Source organism: Alternaria incomplexa, assembly GCF_024043165.1.
Source record: "Alternaria incomplexa strain BMP 0042 chromosome Unknown scaffold_24, whole genome shotgun sequence".
Taxonomy (NCBI): Eukaryota; Fungi; Ascomycota; class Dothideomycetes; order Pleosporales; family Pleosporaceae; genus Alternaria; species Alternaria incomplexa.
Genome location: NW_026249873.1, coordinates 89,038 through 111,243, shown reverse-complemented (window position 1 = coordinate 111,243; position 22,206 = coordinate 89,038). Strand labels below are relative to the sequence as shown.

At 50.9% G+C, this 22,206-nt stretch overlaps 6 protein-coding genes across 6 annotated transcripts; 5 read left to right on the top strand and 1 right to left on the bottom strand.

The window, feature by feature from the left end:
- Positions 1 to 1,133: 1,133 nt before the first annotated feature.
- On the top strand, positions 1,134 to 1,742 carry J4E90_010608 (uncharacterized protein; the record flags this gene model as incomplete). Its single annotated transcript, XM_051440120.1, has 1 exon — positions 1,134 to 1,742. The coding sequence occupies one exon, from the start codon at positions 1,134 to 1,136 to the stop codon at positions 1,740 to 1,742; it is 609 nt and encodes a 202-aa protein (XP_051286017.1).
- Positions 1,743 to 3,442: 1,700 nt separating this feature from the next.
- Positions 3,443 to 4,018, top strand: J4E90_010607 (uncharacterized protein; the record flags this gene model as incomplete). Its single annotated transcript, XM_051440119.1, has 2 exons — positions 3,443 to 3,475; positions 3,530 to 4,018. The coding sequence occupies 2 exons, from the start codon at positions 3,443 to 3,445 to the stop codon at positions 4,016 to 4,018; spliced, it is 522 nt and encodes a 173-aa protein (XP_051286016.1).
- Positions 4,019 to 11,054: 7,036 nt separating this feature from the next.
- On the top strand, positions 11,055 to 11,517 carry J4E90_010606 (uncharacterized protein; the record flags this gene model as incomplete). The annotated part of the gene is made up of 2 exons (XM_051440118.1): positions 11,055 to 11,059; positions 11,103 to 11,517. The coding sequence occupies 2 exons, from the start codon at positions 11,055 to 11,057 to the stop codon at positions 11,515 to 11,517; spliced, it is 420 nt and encodes a 139-aa protein (XP_051286015.1).
- Positions 11,518 to 15,487: 3,970 nt separating this feature from the next.
- Positions 15,488 to 17,280, bottom strand: J4E90_010605 (uncharacterized protein; the record flags this gene model as incomplete). The annotated part of the gene is made up of 4 exons (XM_051440117.1): positions 15,488 to 16,445; positions 16,500 to 16,656; positions 16,709 to 17,128; positions 17,190 to 17,280. The coding sequence occupies 4 exons, from the start codon at positions 17,278 to 17,280 to the stop codon at positions 15,488 to 15,490; spliced, it is 1,626 nt and encodes a 541-aa protein (XP_051286014.1).
- A 558-nt stretch (positions 17,281 to 17,838) lies between these two features.
- J4E90_010604 (uncharacterized protein) lies at positions 17,839 to 20,052 on the top strand (the record flags this gene model as incomplete). The annotated part of the gene is made up of 1 exon (XM_051440116.1): positions 17,839 to 20,052. The coding sequence occupies one exon, from the start codon at positions 17,839 to 17,841 to the stop codon at positions 20,050 to 20,052; it is 2,214 nt and encodes a 737-aa protein (XP_051286013.1).
- A 380-nt stretch (positions 20,053 to 20,432) lies between these two features.
- Positions 20,433 to 21,864, top strand: J4E90_010603 (uncharacterized protein; the record flags this gene model as incomplete). Its single annotated transcript, XM_051440115.1, has 2 exons — positions 20,433 to 20,762; positions 21,157 to 21,864. 2 exons carry the CDS (start codon positions 20,433 to 20,435, stop codon positions 21,862 to 21,864), a joined length of 1,038 nt encoding a protein of 345 aa, XP_051286012.1.
- Between the last annotated feature and the right edge of the window lie 342 nt (positions 21,865 to 22,206).

Genomic DNA, 22,206 nt, shown 5'->3' with positions numbered 1-22,206 from the left:
GGTAGGTACCTATCTCCGGTTCGTGATCCGCACCTGCATGTCAGCTCTGAGCAGAGAAGAAGCCGCGCGACTGTATCTAGGTGTAAGACACACTGGCAGCTGGCATTGGCGCCGAGCCGCTGACTGTGACAAAGAACACCTGAACAGAGCGACGATTAGGGGCTCCTTGCCAGAGGCACTGGAATCCCGATCAGAGTGGAGATGGGTAATCGTGACAGTATCTGGAGCAATCCCCGCGTCTGAGCAAAAATAGCTTCGCTGATAGGAGAAGGGCCAGATTGGACCGGTCTGATGCTGGCGAGGTCGTTGGTTCACGATGGACTGGGGACGTGCGGGTTCCTGCATTGCCCTTGCATCTAGACCTCGACTAGATCCAGCGAAGGGCCGACAGCCCGTCCAGTGTTGCGAACTATTGTAGCCATCGAGATGTAGCGGAAAGCTGTTGCCGGAGCTGCTGTGATATTGGAGGCTGTCCAGCTTTCAGCTTTGTCTCAGCTCTTGTCATACGGGGGCTCTTCTTGCGAGAGTCATCCACCCACAGTGTTCCTTGCAACAGTCGTAACGCAATCTCGCATCCGACATTCCTCAGGAGAGGCGCATGAGCTTAGTGAGCGCCACAATGGTAGTCGCATGTCACGCATTAAGCGCGGCACCTACTTGGGCGCAGGTGTTTCGTCGGAGAACGAATGACGCGCTGCTCAACACGAAGAAACCCGATCCTTCCGCGTTATCATATCCCACAAATAGTGATCATTTCCGCGCAGAGCTAGAGAGCGTCGCGTCGATAAAGGGCGAGGCGTAGTGTGGTATTAGTGAGTGCTACGGTGAGCGAGAGTGGGTGTTCTTGTCGCTTCTAGCCCGTCCCGCCGAAGTGTTGCCGGTCGGGCAAGAGCCCCTCGATACCACACTGCCTTTGACTTTGCTAACACAACAACTTCACCTCACCACGTCGCCGCACAATCCCGTACTATGCATCACCGGAAGGCACAATAGACAGAGATTCCACATCTTTGTTGCGAGCTTCTTGCACTTTCCCGAGCAGGACTAAGCTTGTCGTCTCGACCCGCGCGAAGGAACGACTGCCTGACTGGATTAGATGAAAGCTGCGCAACTCTATCAAAGTCGATAGCAAGATGCCAAAATCATCAGGCGCTGTGCCGAAGGGATGGGATGGGCAAACCATCTACCTTCACGCACCTTCATATTCCAAGAAGCTTTGTAGAGACAAAGTTAGCGCACTTATATTGCCAAAGTCCGATCTACCACCCGATACACAGATTTACAAGCCGAATGGGCCGTACTCGAACGTCAAGATCACACCCGTCACGGACTCTGCGCATCCTGCACACGGACAGCACGCGCTTTATGCTAACCAGCATCTGCCACCAGACTCGTTCATTCTGCCGTACTTGGGCCATGTGCACGATCAGACTGACATTGATGAAGCATCCGACTACGACCTCTCACTCGACCGCGAACTAGGCATCGGTGTTGATGCATCCAGAATGGGCAACGAAGCACGCTTCATCAACGACTACCGAGGCGTCGCTGCCGCACCGAGCGCCGAGTTTCGCGACATACTTGTAGACATTGGGAACGAGAAGGTGGAGAAGAGAGTCGGAGTCTTCGTGCTCAGCGCTGGCAAGAGCGGAAAGAGAGCGAAGGGCATCGGACGTGGACAAGAAATCCTCGTCAGCTACGGCAAAGGGTTCTGGTCAGATCGACACTCTACTGAAGAGTGATACGCCTGTATCACACCGCTCTCATGTCTTGCAACATGTCGCATCACTTTCATGTACATCCGCCGAATGCCGGTATACGTTTGCTTTTCGGTCAATCTCTTCTGCGCGACCGGGCGTCGATTGACGACGCCGTATGATCTGCGCGGTCAGGCCCTCGATCTTCTAAGACCAAACCCGACCAGGCAGCGAGGTGTTTGTGCCGTACGCGTATGATGCGGAGTATGTCGCTTGGACATGACGCTTACTCGAGGACATGCGAATACCTGAATGTTGGGTGTAATCGTGGCGCGCCAGGGCGACGATAAGCCAAGGTCTTGTTCCCGCTGTCATGATTAGGCGGTATCGTCCACAATGTACACGAATCCCACGAGCGTTCTGTCACCAACGTGGCACTCCAGCGTGACACTTCCCTGCCGCGTGAAGGATCAAGGGTCTGTTCTGGAAGCCTTGTCGTGGAACCTTTACGGGGCCCTGATACGCTAGAAACGACGATCGAATTTCCAACAGCCCTGTTATGCCCATGGTTGGGGTTTGAGGCTTGCACAGGGACGTCACACCCAAGCCGAAACCCGGATACACGTGGGACTGAGCCACTAATGTGGCGTCGAAACCTGATTTTTCATACTAAGCCTGCCTTTTGGCCTCTAGACACGTTGAGCGGAATCGAATGTGGTCAAATGCAGCGCCCAATCATCATTTGGGATGTCTCCAAAAAAGCCACATTCATGATAGTGCTGCAGTGTGAGGGCACCCGAGCAGCAAAATTGCCCAATGTCAGCACCATGCAAAACTGACGTCGCAGGATGTCTCCGCGCCGCCTCGGCCTGCGCCGAATTGACTCAGGAATAATTTTGGATCACGCGAAACGTCATACTGTGTCACCATGGCATTTCCGGCAGCATCATGGCATTGTGATGGAGGGCAGAAAATTCGCATTACCCACAAGTTACCCACAAGTGAAGGGCAAGAGTCTGCAGGCAAAATTACTCACGATAATGCAGGTACCATGTGCCATCGACAGCTTCAAGACCTTTCATGTGCGATCCTGTTACTGGATCACGATCCTGCGCCATGGCCTTACATTCAGGTTCTTACCAGTGACGTTATGTCGCTTAGTTTACCTTTCGGGGAAGCAGGAGGATCAGCAAAGGGGCTGACTCCGCCAATCACAGCTGGACTACGCCCCAGCCCCTGGCTATCCCAACAGGGTTCTGCGAAACGGGCCCCGTTACTCAAAGGCGTCTCGACACAGTGACCGCGGAAGGACGGATTCAGCCGCGCTGTGTTTCGGTGCAGGTGTGTTAATCGCACGTCATGGCCTATTCCGGGAATGTGAATGCGCGGCCCCATCACAAGCTGTTTAAGTTGCGAGCAAACCCCCAGACTCAGGAGACCGCATTTGCGAATCCGTCAAACTCTGGAATATTCTGTCAACATCACCAGCCTCGATACTTAAGCGTCAACCATCACCGAGTCGTCGCAGCAGCATCACCTTATCACCATCACTCCACTCTGGTCCACCACCAAGAACTTTTTCGTACCCACACTTCTGGGGCTCCGCCGATCTCTTAGCACCAACGCTCTTGGCATTGTCAACTGGTATTTCTATCAGTAACCCGACAACCCCACATCAGCAGGAATCAAATCTCCCTCCACATCAAACGATACGTGCACCAAGCAACACCATATCAGACTACACCATGGCTCCCATGTCGCGACCCACTTTATGTAGAGTGAGTTCCTCCGAAGTGCTTCCTTCCTTTACACATACTAACATGGCTATCCAGAACGAGTCGATGCAGAAGTACATGCTTCTCTCCGCCCAAAAGGAGGCTCTCCAACGCCGCATGGCTATGGAGATTCCGTTCAACGCCCCGATGGCAGTATCGTCGCCAGAGTTTCAGTCTCTCTCATCTTCGCCCGAGTCCTCACCCAAGTACTCCACGCCCTTCCCCGCAGCCAGTGATCCCGTCGCCGTCAGCTCCAGGACCAGCTCAACCCCGCGCAACAGTGTCGACGACATGCACACGGAAGAATCCCACAAGCTCGCCGTGATCAACCAACAAATCGTCGCTACCCTCACCGAGCTCATGAACACAGAATGCATCCGCAACGACGAGAAGCAGCGCGCCTGGGTCCAAGGCCGCCTCATGGAAGCCGAGCACCAAATACGACGCGAGCGCCGCCGTCACTCTTCCAACGCTGGCGGCGACTTTGCCGACGCCATCGCACAGCATCTCGAGCTCGGTCTCAACACTTCCAAGACGTGGGCTTAGGCCCATGCTTTGACGCACGTCCGCACCATGTAAGGTTTCTCATGCTGCAATGACGTGAGGGTTACGAGGATCACGATCGCGATTTTGCTCTCTTGTGTTTTGCGAGCGGCGTTTGCTTTTTGGGATAGGCAATTGGCGCAACGGTTCTGAAATGAAGTGCTCAAATCAGAAAAACAGATACCCCCTCTTTGATGCAATCGTTGCATCAAGTCGATGGAACTGCTAGGTTCCCGACAAGAACTCTGTATAGTTAGTTTTATGAAATCATGATCACTTTATCACGCATCATCACCGTCATTTGCTGTTGTTCCATCCCGTCCCGTGTCGCGTGCTTTTGACGACGTAATATCTGCCGTTCACGCAATGCTTCTTGTGCACTTTATTTTATCATCCCGAAATAAATCTTCGTAAGCGTACCGGGGCGTTTGGCCGGTAGAGTCTTTCCCGTCCAATTGGAAATGCTGGCGGCGTCCTGGCGCGCGGTCCCTGCATCCCCATGGTTCTTTCGCCCAGCGTGCTTTTTCGTGAGTTCTCTCTCCGCACCGCACCGCTGACGCGCGATCGCTCTGTTTAATAATCTTGATGACTTCAAACCGCGTCTTTCCAACGTTGTAAAGCGGGGATACCCTTTGCTTTTACTTTCCGGCCCCTTCGGATGAGGTTTAGATAACGATAGCGACAACGTTGGCGACAACGTGGATGCCACACCTCAACCACGCTCCCTGGAGCACGTTGCCCTTCCACCAAACAACGTGCTCATGACGTCACCCACCGCTTTCCCCCACAAACGCAATAAGCAACACCGCACGCGACACACCCACCAAAACGCATCGCATCGCTCTATAAACACCTAAACGGTGGTTCAAAGCCGTTCATACTTCCCAACAGAATCGGGCGTCGAATGGATGGCGGTTCGATCTCGCTTTAGATAGCGTGCAGGTGTGTTATCGGTCCGTATGCATGCGGTATAGGATCGGCGGTGCTGCAGCAGGCTTGCGATTGCTTTGCTTGGGCGTCTTACCCCTCATTTTGGGGAGGGAGCTGTTGAAGGTGAGATCTAGATGCGGGGCTGTTGTGCTTGGGTGGCCGTTTTGTGGAGGCTGGGATGGGAGGCTGGGGGTTGGAGGGTCTGGATGGGTGCGGTGGTGTGGTGGTGTGATGAGTTTGGCAGAACATTCTAGAGCTGGAGGCGTACTTGAGGGAGTTTGGTAGGTTGCACGAGTAGAGGTGGGACTACAGGGGTGAAATGGTTTGCTATGTGAGTGTTGCCTTCCCTCTAGATAGTGACAACTGCTTAATCTGCGATGCGCGAGGTGGTTAACTAATATGTTTCTAGACAGCAAGGGTATACACTCTTATGCACTTGCAGTTTCTGCTTTCTGCAGGCTGCGCAGTTGTTGTCCTACTCTTATCTCTGTTTTGCTTAGCATAGGCTTTACTCTAACTACTCTAGCTCTAGTTAGTATAACTCCTTGCTTCTTTAACCCCTACATGTACTTATTGCGGACGAAGAAACGAACTGATGGTAGAATGTTCGCGACAATAGCTTATGGAAAATACTAAAGGGATAGTGCGAGGTTATGGTTTTGAGGGCAATGCGCAAGCGTTGGGTTTTAAGGTGTGCGGGCTTCTGTTTGGCGTAGGATGAGGACACGCCAATAGAAGGATCACCTCAAAGCCGAGGAGCAGGCGCAGCAGACGTAAGCTCATGTAGAGCCACGGCCACAGATAGAGATAAGTAAAATCATGATCAGAACCAGCAGCACGGGGTCGAAATAAATGTGGTGGATCGAGATACAGTGCATTTCGAACAAGGAAGAGAATCGCTCACACGGGCTAGACCTTTCTCTCATTAGAGCTCACCGGTCTCTAACGCCACCACTAACCCCCAACTGCACGATCACCAACCTGCATTTAGGACGCACTGTTGCCTAGATGCCAACGAGGCGTGGCATATTTTAATTCGCTGCATATACACGGTATTCGAACATCAACACACCGTCTTAACTTAAGCCTATGGGTTCAAATTGTTTGATCAACAGCATGACTTCCGAACGCTGCTCTAAGTCTACATAGCACCAATCTAATCCTCTACACTGAAGTCCGAGCTCCAACTCTGGTATCCTGAAAGCGAACACCATGGAGACCTCAGTTCTAACCCCATCTTCGCTTGGTCAACATTTGAATGAGTAATTGCTCCAATTTACTTCTGTTTACAATACCTACTTGTTACAGAATCTCCTTCGTCCCGCTTCCGCAAGTACCCAGGCAATCGTCACACGAAGCACGTACAGAGTACTGCAGTGTAGCTGACAGTCTTTGCAAGGGCGGTTTTTCAATACTCGGACAGTCTGAGTGACCGACAAATACGGCTACTCGATCTTAACTTCGGTCATGGCGATGAGATCGTCTGTCTCGATATCCGGACGTACAGGATCGACGATCCTCCGCCGTATATCGCACTATCTTACACATGGGGAGACCCAAAAGACACTGTGCCCGTCCTATGTAATGGGAGAGTCATTGCTGTGACTCGAAATCTTAAAGAAGCTTTGTGGCAATTTCGAGAAGATCGCAAAAGATTGGTCAGACCGAAGTCCTCTACAATGTCTCGTGGCCAGCTTCTGCACTTTTGGATCGATGCCATTTGTATCGACCAGACAAACAACGAGGAGAAGAGCTTCCAGGTTGGTTTGATGGCAGAAATCTATCAGCGGGCTCGTCATGTCTTTGCGTGGTTGGGACCAGCAGACAAGAGCAGCGACTTAGCGATCCGTTGCATCAACACCATCGTAACAATGGCGGAAGCTTATGGTATGGAAGATGCGTTCGAAGCATGCCACAAAATATGGCATGAGATGGTCTTTGTGCCTGGGGGGATTCAGCGACTTGTCTCGGTCGACCCAGTCATTCAAAACGTAGATGGATCCCTGTTTACGGTATCCGGCAAGGCCTTCCAAGTTCTGTTCGATTTCGTTAGCGGCTGGAGCAGTCAGAGCAACTCGCTCCCAATTACTGAGTTGAAAAATTTCTTTACCAGATCGTGGTGGACACGGATGTGGGTCTTGCAAGAAATTACTCTTTCAAGAGACACACATTTCATTTGCGGAGCGCAAAAACTCTCAAGGACCCACTGCGACGCTTTTATACAGATGTATGCTGCGCTTTGGAAAATTATCGTCACTGCGTTTCAGAGAGATCAAACATCTTTAAACCAGTACCAGCGTGGGATTGTCACGGGATTGTTTCATCACCGTCCTACCATCCTGCTTTCCATGCCAAGGATACATCATAAAAGCAGATTCCCATTGGCGGCCCTCCTTCGTGCGACGTGCGTTGGCAGCATAAACTTGAATTGGCATGGACCTCATAACCTCGAATCAACAAAGCCAGAGGACAAAATCTTCGCCCTGCTAGGCCTGGCTGCAGATCGAAAGGAGTTGGAACGTTTTGGCGTTGTCCCAAACTATGATATCCCGTATGAACAAACATATGCTACTACGATGGCAGCACTACTACGACAGGGTCATATATCCCTGCTCTCAATGTGTCAAACCCCAAGGTCGCCAGATCTTCCATCTTGGGTTCCGGATTGGTCTCGATCCGTGACCGATATGTTGCAGGATGTACGGAACGACCATATGACTCTGTATCCAGAGTTCAGTTCCTCAGGACATGGAACCCATGGAGCTTCAATCAAGATATTCGAGGATACTGGGGCAGTAAAGCGCATATCAATAAAGTCTTATCTTTACGATGAGATTTATCAGGTCGGTCGTTTCGCCAATCGGACTAACAGTAAAGAGATACCACTCTCGCAGGCGTACTCATGGCCGATAGACTGGCTGCTCGAGATTATGCGCCTAAGCTATTGCAGGAGGAAAGATTACAAAGGATTTCACAATCGATTACGTGCAAGCGGACGAAGTTCAATCGGGGACGTTGGATGGGACAAAGATGGGGAGTTTGACCGGGTCGGAAATGTTCGGTTTGCTGATGCTGTTGTCCTCCTACGTGACGGACTTCAGTTAATCAGAAATGCGCGCTTTAAACGTGAGGCAGAACGCTTCATAGCCAGTCAGAAACTAAGCAGTGTAGTCAGGGACAGGATCGGGAATGAGCTTCGACTGGTATCGGAAATTAGAGGAAAGAGCTTGGGACGGCTTCCTTTCGTGACTCAAAAGGGTCATCTCGGCCTGAGTTCTGAACGTGTAATGCCGGGTGATGCGATTGCAATTATTGCAGGGAGCCAGGTTCCGTTTGTAATTAGACCGCAGGACAATAGGCAGTTTAGCGTTGTCAGCGAAGCCTATGTGGACGGCATTATGGATGGTGAGGTTGTAGGCACTTTAGACTACAGTTATATTACCTTAGTGTAGACTTTTGCGTCTACGTACAAGCAACAAGACAACTATATATTACTTGTGTATCGTCTATTGCAGATTATAGTATCTAGCTATAGTGCCTTTTAAGGTTTACCTACTAAAGCTATAAAGATTAAAGCATCTATTCTCTCTATTAAACTTAGAGCAGAGAAGCTCTGCTATTAGTACGCGTTACGAATGCTATATTTTTCTAAGAGCTGTTCTCTTAGAAAACCGCTACAGCTACCTACTACAGGTATAAACAAAATTAAGTTCTCGCTATTTGTTGTATTTTCTTATACCTTCTACTATACGTTAAGACTAATTACGCTAACGTTAAGAGAACTATATTATACGCTGTAAGACTATTAGTACTAATAAGAAATAAGCCTAAACGTTACTATAAGAGGCTACGCTTAAGAAGCTATTTTATAGGTATACCTAAGTTATATTTAATAGAGCACTAAGATCTAGGTTACGTAGTACTTATATATAAATACTATAGATAGTAGAGATAGCTTATTACCTAAGTAATAATTAGGCTAATAAAAGAACTAAGGTTAGAGAAGAGAAGTTAAGAGCGCAGCCTATTATAGTTTCTGTAGCTAGAAAACAGAGAGTTATACTAACTAAAGCTAGAGTAGTTAAGGCAAAGCTTATACTAAGCAAGACTAGAGTACGCGTAAAATAACATCTAATTAGTATATAGAAAGTAGAAACTGCAAGTGCATGTAAGTGTACGCCTACTAGTATTAGAGCTGTGCTTCGATAAACGGCTCTCCTATACAGCAGTATAACCTATTGCTTTTCAGCGAAACTCAATTCTGCTACACCGTCTCAAAGTGAGACATCAGGCGTTCGGATGGATAATAGGCCTAAGGTACCTGCCTGTTGAGATGCGCCTCCCTTGGCGTAGGCAGCAATGATCGCGGGGCATGCAACACGTCACTCTCTTTGCAGCCTTCTCAGTCACAACGCGACTTGCTGCTCTACGGATACCACTCTGAACTAAACCACACCTGGGCAGCACCCGATTTAGTTCTGTCCCGCAAATCACCGACTATCGTGGACATGGAGGAGAGAGTTGAAGTTGCGCTATTGAACTCTCGAGGATCACCGGATGCGGGCGCTTCGTATTGTGAGGAGTGCTTACGTGTGGATCGATCCTTGAACGACATTCCTGATATAGCGGCCAGACACGATCGCCGAAGACGTCTGTTTCTTTCGCTTTCGTTGAAAGCTGATACAGCCGACATCAAGCCAGACACGACCTGTCCATCGTGCAGAGACTTTCTCAATATACTCGACGAAATGCCCCCCGATATTTGCAATACCAAACTCAGGATTGAAGGGCACCGCTTCCTTGAGCCTCACAAGGGAGAAATAGAGTCAGCATCGGTCGATATATCAACGAAAAGGTACTTATGGGCAGAACCCGAGAGTTACCTGTTACCGCGCTTGGACTATCCTATGCGACTTCGAAACGATTCGGCCAGTCATGACAACGCAAAGAATCTCCCCACAGTACTTATCAAATCGTGGCTGCATACATGCGAGCGCGATCATGAAGGCTGTCGGTTCGATTTCTCCAACGAGTTGGGGATACCGCTCTACCTCATTGATGTAGTCGAAGAATGTGTCACTCTCAAGCCCATCTCGAATTTGCGCTATACAGCTCTAAGCTACGTTTGGGGTAACGTCAGATCCACCAACTTAACTTCTGCGAACTTGGAGGAGCTTCGAAAACCTCAAAGCCTGTCATCCGGATCGCATGTCGCTACTGTACCGCAGACTGTTAGAGATGCTATGCGTCTAACCGCAGACTTGGACATTCGCTACCTATGGGTGGACTGTCTCTGCATGATTCAAAACGATCCCAATATCTCCTTTTATCTGAACCGAATGCATTTGGTCTATGCCAATGCCTTTCTGACCATTGTGGTGGCAAACAAGGACAACGCGAACGGCGGCATCACTGGCTACGATACCCGTTCGATTCGCCGCATCCTACCTGGTAAAGTCATCAACTATCCAAACTACGTGCTTGGCATGGAATCAGTGACTACTCTAGCAACCGCTTCTGACTTACCATGGTGTTCGCGAGCTTGGACACTACAAGAAGGATTTTCTTCTCGGTGGGTGCTAGTAATCGACGATCGAATCCGTCTCCAATGCATGGGAGACTCTTTAGAAGAAGGCTCAACTTTTGGATTCAAGTTCAATTCCAATTTTTCGGACAAAATGCTAAACCTTCAGCCAATCCTTTGTCGAGCCTCGCCGACTGAACGGGAACCAAAGTGGTGGGCATACTCGCAAGCGGCAAGAAGTTTCGCTCCTCGCGCATTATCGTACGATCAAGATTCTATAAAAGCATTCTTAGGGGTCATCAACTTCTACACGAGCCTGGATGATCTTCAGTGTGCAGTTCATACGAGATTGCTTTATGGCCATCCAATATGTATGCTTTCACGCGCACTCTTGTGGAGCTCGACAACGGCTATCTTGGAGAGAAGAATGTTGCTACGTCCAGATGGCTCATTCATCATGCCCAGCTGGTCGTGGATGGCCTGGCGACACAATTGTCAAACAACATTCAGCACACCTCTCGGTCTTGGGTGGCCTGCTGGTACATACGAGGCCAAGGAGCAAATACCCATCGTTATCTATGCGCAATGCAGTATTTGTATGCAGAACCACCAGATGACAAGCGAGAAATGCAGAAATAAGGCGTCCCGGAAGCTCGTCAGCCCGGAATATCTCGACCCATACCTGTACATGAAAGCACAAAAAGGACACTTTGATGTGTCACGCGACGTTAAAGAGTCCCCGCTTGAATTCGAAAGAGATCTGATATATGTGGGCACTACACAGAAAGCAGGCATCATTGTAGGCAAAATGTCCCTTGACCACTGGCCTCCGCAGTTACCCCGGGGCGAAGCTGGTACCTTGGATTTCATCGGCATCTCCTATATCGAAGGTAATCAATTCTCCTACCATAGACGTCCCAAAGTTGAGGCGCTCTGTGTAGTACCAGTCAACGGTAAACCAGGCGTGTTCGAGAGGCTGGGTGTAGCTACAATCTTGAAGGACGCGTGGGATCAGGCTGCTCAGTTCGACGAGATCATACTAGGATAGTGTATGAAGTATCAATGGCTCGCAATACGGGACAGCACGCAATTTCAAAGCATGAGAATCGGCTATGACTGTCGATCAAATTGCCTTACCCACGAGGAAGTGACAGTATGACAGAACGGCCTAACCCTCCCTGGAAGTAGATAGAAATGGAATACTGGCACGATTCGTAGCCGCAAATTCCAAAAAGGCCCCAACAAAGAGCATCAGCAGTCTTTGCTAACGACATGCTCGGCCACCACTTACCTGCGTGGAATTACATACTTCGTCGTAACCCACAGTCTGGCGCGCCATCATCTTAGCGCTGCGCGGCGCGACAGCGGGCAGTTTCTAAACAGGCGCGGCGGACAGGTCTGTTGCAGCCTGAGGGATTTTGCTCGAGAACATGTGCGTGTTGGCGATGAAGCTCTGGTAATCAGCGGGGAAGGTCGTGGCGAAATCACCATTTGCAGCTGCATCGGCGTAGATGCACTCCCCGGTGGTGGATGAGGAGTGCAGACCTTTTGGACCAAACTGAGGCTCTTTCCAGTGCATGCTGGTGGCCTAGAAGGTGTCAATGTTAAAGAACACCGCGGTGCAAGTGTCGAAGCCGCCAGCAGCGGTAACCACTGGGGCAATGAGAAGGGCAGCGAGACCGATGGTGATGGCTTTGGAGAGGGTCATGGTTGCGTCAGAGTGGGGTGGGGTGGCAGGAATGATAAGTAGTATTGTACTATGTAGAGAATAGAGCAGATATCAGACTGGCTGGTAGCTTAATAGTTGCTAATAGCGAGCATGAAGCCCTTCTCGTAGATTGATAGACGAGCCCAGGAACAAGAGACTATCACGCCACCAATTCTTTTTCCCTCGTCTTGGATCAGCGAGGTCTGGTCAAGTTGCATCGGAGGTTCTTGACGAAGTCAGCCTGGATGGTTATGAATGATCCGTTCCCAGTACACTTTCCATCATCATGAGCGTGAAGGCAGCGTTGTAGGTGCGCAGCAGCTCATCCATTCCATAGGCCGCTCGCAAATGCTGTCTTGGTCAACGGCAAACACCGCATCTGCATAGTCGTGAATCCGCCTCTTCAAATTTATGGCTTCATGTGCAGTCGGGCGTAAACCTGGGCGTGATTCCAGACGGATGGAGTTGATCAGGATCCAGTACATGTATAATCCAGCCCGTGGGCGGAGGAGACAGAGCCCTGACGTATCCAAGAAGCTGCTAAGGTTGAGGATGTTGAGATCGAGAAGGGGAAAGACGTTAAGGTCAAGGGACCTGCTTAGTCGGCTGTACCCCAACAAGAAGCTCTACACCCATCAGCTATGATGATCTGCGGGGGGCTAGCCTGTCGACAGTTTTTGTGATGTCATAGTTGACCCAACATTGCTGCAGTTGATCGCGCCTCATGGCATGTCCGACTGCCCAGGCGGAGTTATGCCATGGCCATTGTACGCATTGCCGAAGTCGCTCTCGTGTATCGCATCGAACCACGAACGATCAACAACATCGGTCTTTTCCAGCGATGTATGGTATATTCGTCCATCGTGTTGGGTAGTGGAAGGAGTTGAGGAAACAGACACGGGCCTATCGCTCTCAGGGACAAGCGTACCGTTATCGCGACTTGATCCCATGCTGGACTGACGACCAATCGCTGTACCGGGCGAATTGATTTCGTCAGGAATGGCTTTCATTAGCGCACTGCTTGACACATCAAGCGACACTAGGGCTCTTTCGAGAAAGTCTGCCGATCTGCTCGAGAGGCGTATAGTCCATCTATACTGATCAAGATGCGCCCGGTATCTGGCTGCCTCTTCCCTACTAGGGGATGTCACCCAGAGAAGCGATATGAAAGAACCGATGAGTATAAAGTTGTAGGTGGATGATGAATACCAAAAGGATTGGAAGTGTTCGGGTCGGAGGGATTGCACGAAGCCCATGGCAGATGTAAGTCGGATCTGCGCTGCTTGTCGGCATATGGTGTGGAGTTCGGGGCCGTCTGCTGGAGACAATGAGCGGATGATGCGTCGATGAAGTGTCATTTCGACTGCGTAGTAACCAAGATGAAGATAGCCGACGCTAGAGAGCTTCCTCGCAGCTATATCCTGCACCTTGAGCGCAGTTGGCATGTTAGCATACCATTGACGTAGCGTGAGCTGCAAAGGCTTCGCTGCAGTAAGCAGTGGTCGTACGCCTTCGTGCGCACGACTGGCGAAGTCGCGCTCTGCCTTCAGCGTATAGAAAGTTGATAGGATTTGTGCCAAGATCTGTGTAAGCTCTACCATGTAGCAGAACAAGATCCGACCTTTCTCCACTTCAGTGCTTCCGTCTTCGTCATCCTCATCAGCGGCGCTCTCGGGGAAGTCGTCAACAGTCAAAGGCTGTACATCCCAATCTGTTGGAGTAATGTGCGAGGGGCGACCGTGCACCAGTGCACCCCATTTATCCTGCATGAATACAACCCACGCCAATCGCTTACGAAGGCCACACTCCCAGGCTGGGATGTGCCATGTCGTACAGTCAAGTTGCAGCCCCATATCCTGCGCTAGCCCGACCATTTGACATGTCAACGCCCAGCTGTTGCCCTCTGGTCGCTGAAGCAGCAGCAACCCTGCCTGTATAGTAGAAAGCTTAGGCCTGTGAACGATGTTACTGAACGATCTCATCGTTAGTGACTCTAGATGCGAGACGTCTGGCTTTGGTTGCAGTGCTAGCTCGCTGGAATACGACCACCAGTTAAGGGCTAGGAGATAAACTGCCGCTAATAACGGCGGCGAGAACTCTCGATGAGTCCGCTCATACTTCTCAAGGAACACTTTCTTGTGCAGAATCGGGAAGCTGGGATGTACGATCCGAAAGAAGAGACGTATCAACGCGGCGCCATGTGGTGCGACGGCTATCTCGATAGAGTCGAGATCCGGGATGTCGCCTTGACTGTTGAGTGTACCGGCGTCGGGCGATGAGACGAACGTCGTTGCATAAGCTTCGTCTACTTTCCGAAGCTTTGGATGGCCAGCCAAAGCATCAGCAGCGCCAGCGGATTGAACTGGCTCAAGTGCCAACAAAAGACGTTCGTACTCCGAAGTCGAACCGACAAGATGACTGTGCCTGCTGGTCTGCAATCCCAGCGTCTTCTTCAGGAGCGAGGGGCCGTGTAGATTTGCGTAGTCATCGATTGGCGGATCCTGTCGGATTTTGGCAGTAGTATTCTGAGGTGATGTAGACTGGGCAGTGTTATTCCTATAGTCGTTTCCAAGAGGTATTTGGCCACGGGCGGTTTCAGTAGGCTCAGAGGCCTCGTTAAAGGCCACGGCACGTCGTTTCCGAGGTAGTGGATTTTCATTGAAGGTGCATTCTTGATCATGGAATTGACAAAGAACGCATGGTGGTCCGGTGTCTGATATTTCGCACCGTGACTTCCGTCGTCGGCAGGGATCGCATGGACGTCGCGATTTTGGCTTCGTAGTGTGGGCGTTGGATGTGCGCGGGAAGTGGTAATTTGGCGGCGTGTTCTCACCAGGCGTAAAGTTCATGCTTGCATCTCAGCACGCAGTATATGTCCGTCTCAGTAGCAGACGGATAACCCCAGTAGGTGTGCTGTTGATGGAATCGCGATACGTGGAACGCGTCCGCGTGACGACTTCGCGAGATGGCTGACAATGAAGTCTTTTCCATAAATGCATAGCATCACACTGTCATTCCTGCTTGGGCGTGTGTTGGATATGGCCAGTAGTTCATTGATGTCGCTGATGACGTGGGTGCCATGTGCGATGAGTTGGTCCACCGGCAGGGAGGTTGGGGGATGAAGAGCACATTGGACGCGAGAGAACCGAGGCGGTCCAGCCTGTCCGCGGGTGGAAGCACGGACCAGGTGGAAATTGATCAGCGGCATCACTAAAAGAACACGAGAGCTTCGCATCTCGCTCACGACATCATCTGTAGAAGGCAGGAGACAATATTGTTGGTCAAGATTGAGTACTTGGCGCGGTATTGGTTAAGCCATATTAGCCATCTCCTTCTCCTTCGCCACAAAAGTTTCCTTGTTCGATAGTTCCTCGCCCTCGAGAACCGGCGCGACCACCTCACCCTTTTGCGGCGGGTACACCGCGCATTCTACCAACGATCCTGTCGCCGGCGAAATGTATGTACATACAACGTCGTGCGTAAACAGCGAAAGGAAGAACCCGAATATCCAGGCAAACGTGTATACTTTCCATGCGCCACCAATGTCTAGAGCATTATCGATACTCTTAGCAAAACCTGGAAGGAGGGGAGCGAACCCTACAACAAAGGACACATAAGCCCTCCAGTTCCAGCCTCCATTGTACCAGTAGATGCCGCGATGCGTGTAGAGCTGATCCACATCCAATTTGCATTTCTTGACGAGGTAGTAGTCGCTGACCATAGTACCTGCGAGAGGACCCATGAGGCATGAGTAGCCGCTCAAGAACGAGAGCAGACCCGACACGTTCTTGATAATGTTCCATGGCGTGGATACGATACAAAAGACGGAGATGATAATCGTAGCTCGGAAGATGTTGATATACTTTGGTAGCATGCCAGCTACGTCGTTCGCGAACGGGTAGGTATCCGCTGCTATCTGGTTGCCGATTGTTGCAAGCAAAAAGCTGGCAGAGACGAAGAACTTCGCAGCTCGAGAGTCGAACTTGGCAATGACGGTTGGCATATACCATTCGAACTCGCCCCACAGGTACGAGTGCGCATCGGTGACAAAGATCGGTGTGAGTGCGCCCAATGTTCCGATGATGGGGAGGGCGAGGAACTGATGGTAGCCAGCGAGCTGATTCTTTGAGAACCTGCCGAAGTCGGGCATGTTGACGGCCAAAGATGAGAAAAGTCCGACTACAGCGTTGAGACCGGTGAGTACCGAGTAGATGGTGTTCATATAAGTTGAAGTAATCTCCACCTTTCCTTTGATGAGCGGGCCGCCACTGCATTTGAAGTCAGCATCATCCACGGCTACGGGTTAGGAAGAGATCACCCACCCTTTCGTTACTATGACGGCCCAAAGAAAGAGAGCGAAGAATGTTGGCGGCACGACGATACCCTTGATCCAGAAGAGGACGCGCAATTTCGAGATTGGCATGAGGGCGAGCGCAGTCTGCAGGAACCAGTACAAGAACAGACAGAGCAACCCGGCCGCTGCAACAACATTAGTAACGTCCTAACATGATCTCAGAAATGTGAGCCTTACAGTCAATACCAGCACTCTCCGGTAGATGATTCGGAAAGGTAATGAAGCTCGGCCAGATCGCCTCAAGGCAGCGTTGCAGAAAGTTGCTCGCCTGGACTGTTAGGATCGCAGCCCACATCATGGCGACGAACGCTCGAATGCAGATGGCCGGGAACGAGCCGTACATGCCAAAGACACTTCGGATGATGACCGGGAAGGACACATTGTATGTGGCACCCATCTTGCCAGTGAGGGTGATGACAACGCTGCAAATGGCAAAGCCGAAGAAGACGATCGGAATTGTCTCTCTGGCTGTGAAACCCAGAGCCATTACACTGCTCACGGTAGACGCCAAAGGAGGTGCGAGCATGTCCGAGCACCAATATGCCCAGTAGTCGAGACCACCCCAGGTACGCTGTTCTGGTGGTACTGGATCAAGATCTGGTGTTCGCACGACGATCAGCTTGATTCAATTACACATAAATGCCTTCTAAACACGCACCTTTGTTCGACCAGCGCGACCCATACTTGCCGCTTTCGAAGGGTACCCTCAGATGAAGATGAGGTGCAAGCCTCGCTTTGAGCACAGACATGGTTTAGAACGGCAAAATGAAGTAGGGAAACACAAATGCGACAGAGCTATGTTCATCCTTTATCAAATATCGAAGTCTTGATCTCCGAGCTGTCCCAGCTACATGCGTCTCCATATCAAGATAGTCTCCAGCTTGATAGCCATATCGGCTCCCGGGTCGGAGATAGTCGCTGATGACATGGCGGGGTGCATGCGGAGACTAGAACAGCTCGGCACAATTATCTAGACAAGTAGCACTACAATCTGGATGTGTCGACGGGGATGCGAGAGCATTGGGCGCTGGGCATGATGGAGATTGCTCCTCGAAGAGCCAAGCTAGACCGATCCGGTACTAGCGTCACCCGATACCGATAAGACACCTCCAAATCCCGCCCGTAGGCCCGTAGGCCAGCTGCATACTCCGTTCGCGGCCCGCGTTGGAGTCCCCACGTTCATCCGATGGAGTCGATATCGAACGTAGATATGGCGCGTCGTCGTTCCCTGGCGAACTGCTGTATATGTTATTTTCCTATCTGAGTGTGTCTGCCCATAAACAACCTCCCAACTACCGGACCTCTGAATGACCACATTACCACGAACGATGGCAAACACCTCACGCAATGGCACGATGCTCTCTTTTGACGCGAAGCCATACGCGTTCTCCTTCCCTCTCGAGCACACTGCGTTACTCATAATCGATATGCAACGCGACTTCCTACTCACCAAAGGTTTCGGCGAAATCCAAGGCGGAAACCTAGAGGCGGTCCAAGCATCCATCGCCCCAACGAAAAAGCTATTGGAAGCGTGTCGGGGTGCTGGCATGACCGTCTTCCACACTCGCGAAGGCCACAAACCAGATCTCTCCGACTGCCCATCGTCAAAGTTGATCAGACAAGAAGCTGCGCCTGGCAACACCCAGCACAAACTAGTCATCGGCGACAAGGGCGAACTTGGCCGTCTGCTCACCCGAGGAGAATACGGACACGACATCATCGATGAACTGAAGCCGCTTCCTGGAGAGGTTATCATCGATAAACCCGGCAAAGGCTCGTTCTGGAATACGACTATTCTGCATCAGCTCAAAGCGCGAGCTATTACACATCTTATCGTGTCTGGTGTCACTACAGAGTGTTGCTTTGCTACTACTATTCGGGAAGCGAATGATCGCGGATTCGAATGTTGTGGTATCGAGGAAGCTACTAGTGGATATAACGATGCTTGCTTTAAGAAGTCAACGCTGGATATGATACATTGGTCGCAGGGTCTTTTCGGATACATTGGTGGCTTGCAGCCTCTACTGGACGCCCTGTCACCATTGTCAGGCCAAGGGGTCGCCGCCAAATCGACACCGCCTCAGACACCGCCGATCTTCGATGGCGACCTCACAATATCCGCTTTGCAGCGAGCGTACAAGACGGGACTGTCGCCTGTGACCGTGGTCGAGGCAATCTACGAAAAGATCGAAGCATACAAGGAGATAGACCCAGCGATTTGGATATACTTACAGCCACGCGAAGCAGCTCTAGACGCTGCAAGAAAGTTAGCATCGACATACCCCGACCGAAACGCACTTCCACCCCTGTTTGGCGTTCCCTTCAGCGTCAAAGACAGTATCGACATCGCTGGTCTTCCCACGACGACCGCATGTCCACCACTTGCGCACGTACCCTCAACCTCCGCTCCAGTATACGACAAAGTCATCGCCGAAGGCGCCTTGTTCATAGGAAAGGCCAATCTAGACCAGCTCGCGACCGGCCTCGTAGGATGCCGCAGCCCATACGGAATCCCACACTCAGTATACCACAAAGACTACATCAGCGGCGGATCAAGCAGTGGCATCACGGTCTCCGTAGGAGCGAATCTCGTCTCCTTCTCACTAGCAACAGACACAGCCGGCTCAGGCAGAGTACCCGCTGGCTTCAACGGCATCGTCGGATACAAGCCTACACGAGGTACTATCTCCTTCCGGGGCATCACACCAGCATGCTTGTCGCTGGACTGCATCGCGCTCTCCACAAAAACCGTATCCGACGCACGAACCCTATGGCAAATCCTAGAAGGCCACGACGAGCTCGACCCCCACGCGAAACCCGAGATGGGCTTCGAACGCCACATCAACAGCATCGGCCCCCAATCACGCAGTTTCAAATTCGGCATTCCGCCACCCGAAGCACTCACTATCTGCTCACCACCCGCTCGTCGCATGTTTAACGAGACGATCTCGAGATTACAAGCCATCGGCGGCGTCCTCACACCAATCGACTGGTCGCCCTTCCAAAAAGCCGGTCAACTACTCTACGACGGCACATTCGTATCTGAACGCCTCGCCTCGCTTCCAAACGACTTCCTCGAGAAGAACCGCGCAGCACTACACCCCGTAACCGCACAACTCATGGACACCGTCGTCGCGCGGAAGAGCTCGGCCGTATACGCTTACCGCGACCTGCAGGCCCAAGCCCTCTACACTCGACAAGCAGAAAAGGTCTTCGCATACTCTGCTTCGGGTGTTGATATTGTCGTTGTACCGACTACGCCTACGCACTGGCGCATAGACGAGGTGCTCGCTGATCCCATCAAGAAGAACAGTATTCTGGGCGAGTTTACGCATTGTGGGAATGTGTTGGATCTTTGTGGTGTGGCGGTGCCGGCGGGGACGTATCCAGTGAAGGAGTTGAGCGGGAAGGAGGGTGATGAGGGTGTTTTGCCGTTTAGTGTGACGTTTTTGGGGGGGTCGAGGTTGGATGCTGAGGTTTTGGAGATTGCGAGACGGTTTGAGGAGGGGGGTATGGAGTGAGATGGGTATTCGGTCGTCTTTTCAAAGTCAGTGGCCTTGATTGTGGTACAAGTATCTCTGATGGGATTGCTCTTTATGTTGTTTGCGCTGAGGAGGACAATGTAGTAGCGCCGGAACGACCTGGAACTTGACGAGGTAGCCAGAAATATCTAGAGGTAACCAGTGCAATAACCCATCCACAATCACTTCCTTGTTCATGCGATGTCTTTGAGCGATGTTTGCTCAAGTATATTTTATCTACTCTGCTGCTCTGCAGGGAGCAGAGAGTAGGTACATCGTTCCACGTATCATCCAGGAACGCATCATCGCAAAGCGATAGCCATCAACCTCACCACGTAGCCAAGACCATGGGTTCGCAACGTTGCAAACACGACTCTGTCATGCAAACTAAGCCCTCGAACAAGCGTTGTGCCACCTGTCCAAATTATGACAAGAACGACATCTACGAAGAGCCTGTTCAGTCAGAAACACGCGAACCCAGTCTTCATACCAGCAGCCCCGTACAGAACAAAATCGAAGAAGTCCAGTCCGTAAATAAGCTCAACGAGAATCACAAAGATCACCATCATCCAGTACCCGAGAACGAGGAAGCGAAGCCGACGAAGGAAGTCAACGGTAGAATGGCAGCCCTCAGAGACAAGAAGAAGCCACTGTGTAGATATGGCACTCATCGCAAGCTGGATCAGCCAAGGGATGATATCAAACGAGAGGTGTGTAGGTTTCATAGGAAGAAGCTGACTGAGGAGAAGAAGTTGCAAAGGTGTGAGTAGAGAAGCAGTGGGAGATGTTTGAGTAGTGGAGGGGTATGTGGTGTACCTAGGTAGCTTCGCGTTGAGTAATTGTAGTTAGTATAGACGGCACACGGATCGAGATTGCCAGTACTGCGAGCGCTCGTCGCGATTGGAGTAAGACATTACAGCTGTGCATGAATGTTTCGCTTCCATACCACACATGTCTTTGGCAGCCCTCAAGAAGAAGCTCCGAGACTTGTAGAGAAAATTGTCGTAATGTGTCACACGTACCCATATTCTCACATTCTCGTCAAACTAATGTCTTTGAGACTCGTTTGCCAGACCATAAAGTGCATCCAACGGTGCCCAATAGATTGCAGAAACCAGACCCATCACTCAACGTATCTTCCAAGAAGGCCGAAAAATGGCTTTCCGCTTCCATACCAAAGCCTTGAGTCCAGTGGACCAATTACTGGATACCCACAGTCGCAAGTTCGCAAAGCCAGTCTACGATACAAAACAGCGCCCCGTCTTCCGCCCAGTCGATTACAAAGGCAAAGGAACTACCGACGAGCGCCGTCAAATAATATCTCAATACCGGATCGTCCTATGGGAGCTTCTTTCAGCAATCAAACTGGAGCTGTCACACCCCAACTCCCCCAAAAGCACGCCCTCGTCTTCCCCCACTTCGAACGACGCAGACGAAGAAAAAGATGAAGACCAATACGCAGAGGACATCCCAGTCATCCCATACGCCATCGAAGAAGAAGACCCACTCACTCCATCCACCATCCCATACCACATCTCAGCCCTAGACCTAGCCACCCCCGACAACCCTTTCCAACTCCTACGCACCCACGCCCATCCCTCCGGAAAGCACGCCAAAAAGCTCAACGACTGCCGCATGAGCACCGAACACCGAAAGCACGGTGCCCCAGGCTTCGCTAGGAAGATCAGGCTACCGAGATGTAGATTTGGTACTCGCCGCATGCTTGATCACCCTCGAGATGATCCGCCGCGGGAGGTGTGCTGGTTCTACAAGCAGTATGAGGATAAATCGGGTCACAACTGTTTGAGGTGATGAGATGGGAGGGTGTCTACTGGCCTTGTGGCTGGTTTACGTGCGGGCTTAGTCAGGGTGGCAGAGTTGGGATCAAAACAAGGGTGGGTGACAATGCAGGCGTTGAGTGTTTTCGAGTGTATTGTCATAGGCCGTGTTTTGTTTCTGCGGTTCTTCAGTTCCTGTAGCGCATTGAAATGTCCTTGCATCCATATAGAAGATAGAAGATAAAAGAAGTGAATCGAAACAATCTCATAATTGCTTGAACAACAGAAAAAAAGCTATGCACAATAGAAATCCAAAACCAAAGCGAACTATGCCGCTATGCCAAACCCAAATTACATAAATCCAAAAACCATCAAA